This window comes from Mastomys coucha, unplaced genomic scaffold (assembly GCF_008632895.1).
Source record: "Mastomys coucha isolate ucsf_1 unplaced genomic scaffold, UCSF_Mcou_1 pScaffold1, whole genome shotgun sequence".
Taxonomy (NCBI): Eukaryota; Metazoa; Chordata; class Mammalia; order Rodentia; family Muridae; genus Mastomys; species Mastomys coucha.
Genome location: NW_022196891.1, coordinates 69,184,308 through 69,186,706, shown reverse-complemented (window position 1 = coordinate 69,186,706; position 2,399 = coordinate 69,184,308). Strand labels below are relative to the sequence as shown.

At 41.1% G+C, this 2,399-nt stretch overlaps 1 protein-coding gene across 2 annotated transcripts in view; it reads right to left on the bottom strand.

Annotated features, from left to right (window-relative positions):
- Positions 1-2,399, bottom strand: part of LOC116103566 (SLAM family member 5-like) — a 94,291-nt gene that overhangs the window by 18,444 nt on the left and 73,448 nt on the right. Inside the window, exons 4-5 of one of the 2 annotated variants that reach the window (XM_031389729.1) lie at positions 1,944-2,195; positions 1,447-1,581 (exon numbers count right to left, since the gene is read on the bottom strand). In XM_031389729.1, the coding sequence (XP_031245589.1) occupies positions 1,447-1,581; positions 1,944-2,195 (387 nt within the window). The remainder of the gene's footprint in view (positions 1-1,446; positions 1,582-1,943; positions 2,196-2,399) is intronic. The other variant, XM_031389739.1, reaches the window with a different exon arrangement.

The following is a 2,399-nucleotide window of genomic DNA, read 5'->3' as shown; positions in this document are numbered from 1 at the left end:
ATGTTCATAGCAGCCTTATTTATAATAGCTATAAACTGGAAACAACCCAGATGTCCCTCAACAGAGGAGTGGATACAGAAATTGTGATACATCTACAGAATGGAGTACTACTCAGCTATTAAAAACAACAAATTCATGAAATTCTTAGGGAAATGGATGCATCTGGAGAATATCATCCTGAGTGAGGTAACCCAATCACAAAAGAACACACATGGTATGCATTCTCTGATAAGTGGTTATCAGCCCAGAAGTTTGGAATACAGGAAGAACATCCCACAAACCACAAGGAACTGAAGAAGAAGGAAGACCAAAAGGTGGACATTTCATTCCTTCTTAAAAGGGGTATCCAAAAACCCATGAAAGGAGTTGCAGAGATTAACTATGGAACAGAGTCTGAAGGAAGGACAATCCAGCCTAAATATAGCTATGTCCTGTGAGTCTCTGACAGTACCTGACTAACACAGATGTAGAGGCTCACAGCCATCCATTGAACTGAGTACAGGGTCCCCAATGAAGGAGTTAGAGAAAGGACCTATGGAGTTGAGGGGTTTGCAGCCTCTTAGGACAAACAACAATATGAACTAACTAGTACCCTCAGAGCTCCCAGGGTCTCAACCACCAACCAAGGACTGCACATCGTGGGTCTGATTGTTCTGGCAGCTTGTGTATCGTAGGGGATTGCAAATTTGATCTTCAATAGGAGGAGAGGACCTCGGCCCTGTGAAGGTTCTGTGCCCCAGTGTATGGGAAGGCCAGGGCCAATAAGTGGGAGAGGGTGGGGTGGCATGGGGATGGGGTAGGCAACTGGGATTTCTTCTTGTTGTTTTTGTTTGTTTGTTTGTTTGTTTTTTGGAGGGGAAACTGGGAAAGAAGAAATTTACACATAAATACAGAAAATATCTAATAATAAATAAATAAATAAATAAATAAATAAATAAATAAAATTCATATGTAAAAATGTAGAAACAAAAAGTTCCCTCCCTCTAATACAGAAATTCTTACCCTAAAACAATTAGATGTTGACCACTTGGGGCTTGACCCCTTTGGCTTATAACATATTATTATTAGTTCAAATGTCTAAGACCAAGAAAAATGGCTCACACTGTTGAATTTACTACTTATCAAGATAGTGAAATGCCCAGATATGGACCATATTCAAATGTCATGGAAGATATGTCCAAATAATTTTCTTTAATTGTTAGCAAAGAACTCTTATTTTTCATTGGATATTCTCTCTCCAAGACTGCCTGCTGCTTATCTCTTTATATGTAGCATTTTTCTTTGTTAATTATTATTTTTTTTGCATTTGTTCTAGACTGGTAAATACTTTTACCTTGGCTCCTTTGGTTTGTCATCATAGTTCCCAAAATGGTACTCTCCACTCCACTCCAGGTAAATAAATACCCTCATTTCTCAGAAGAAAGAAGACACATTCTTACACTTTACCTTCCAGAACAATCCTTTCACGCCTTCGCTTGTACAAATGGAACAGAAGTGCCAACACCAGAATGAGAATAAGCAGAAAGAGCACGGCCAGTTTCCCTAGCAACACAGCATGGTGAGGATGGAAGTTTGGAGTGTCTGGAAATAGAAACTGTACTGAGTATTGGTTATCAGGACACAGGCCCATGATTCTGTGCACCTGTGCCCACACTCAGGGCCACTGTCAGAATGGGATGCCCTTTGGAGAGTGCCAAAGCTCTTCAATTTACTATCTGAATCAAAGAGTCAAGCAGGGGCTCCTCAAAAATGCATGGGAATGCTTAAGGCTTCATAGAGGAAGGCTTTGGTCTTTCCCCCAGGAGGTTGCCTGGATGAAGACACCCAGGGTTAGTTTCATGGTAAAGGAGGCATGTCCATGTGCACATTAGCCAAAGGTTAAGCCTTGGAGTGCTCAGAGTGATTTCTGAGGCTTTCCAGCAGGGAGGGAAGGAGCTGGTTACCTGTACATGGCTGCTGGATGGTGACAGAGTTGGAATATCTGCTGACAGGGTTCCTGGCTGTACACGTGTAAGTCAGTTTTTGGTCCATGGGGGAGTGGACGATTTGAAGGACCTTGCTGTTCTCTCCAGAGGGACTCCAACTGTATGTCACATTCTTTTCTTCTTTCTCCACAGAGCATGTCAGTGTGACAGTACAGGTATTGTTCAAAGATGGCATCAAACTCTGTGTAATTTTTGGTTTTGTAAGCCGACCTATAAGGGGAAAACATACGAATCTACAGTGAGCTGAAACCTGTATATAAAAGCTTGTGAGACAATAGTAGTAGCATATTTCAACACCCCACTCTCTGCAATGGAAAGATCATCGAAACAGAAACTAAACAAGGACACAAAAGTTATGAAACAGATGGATTTAACAGATATCTATAGAACTTTTTACCCTAAAACAAAAGGATA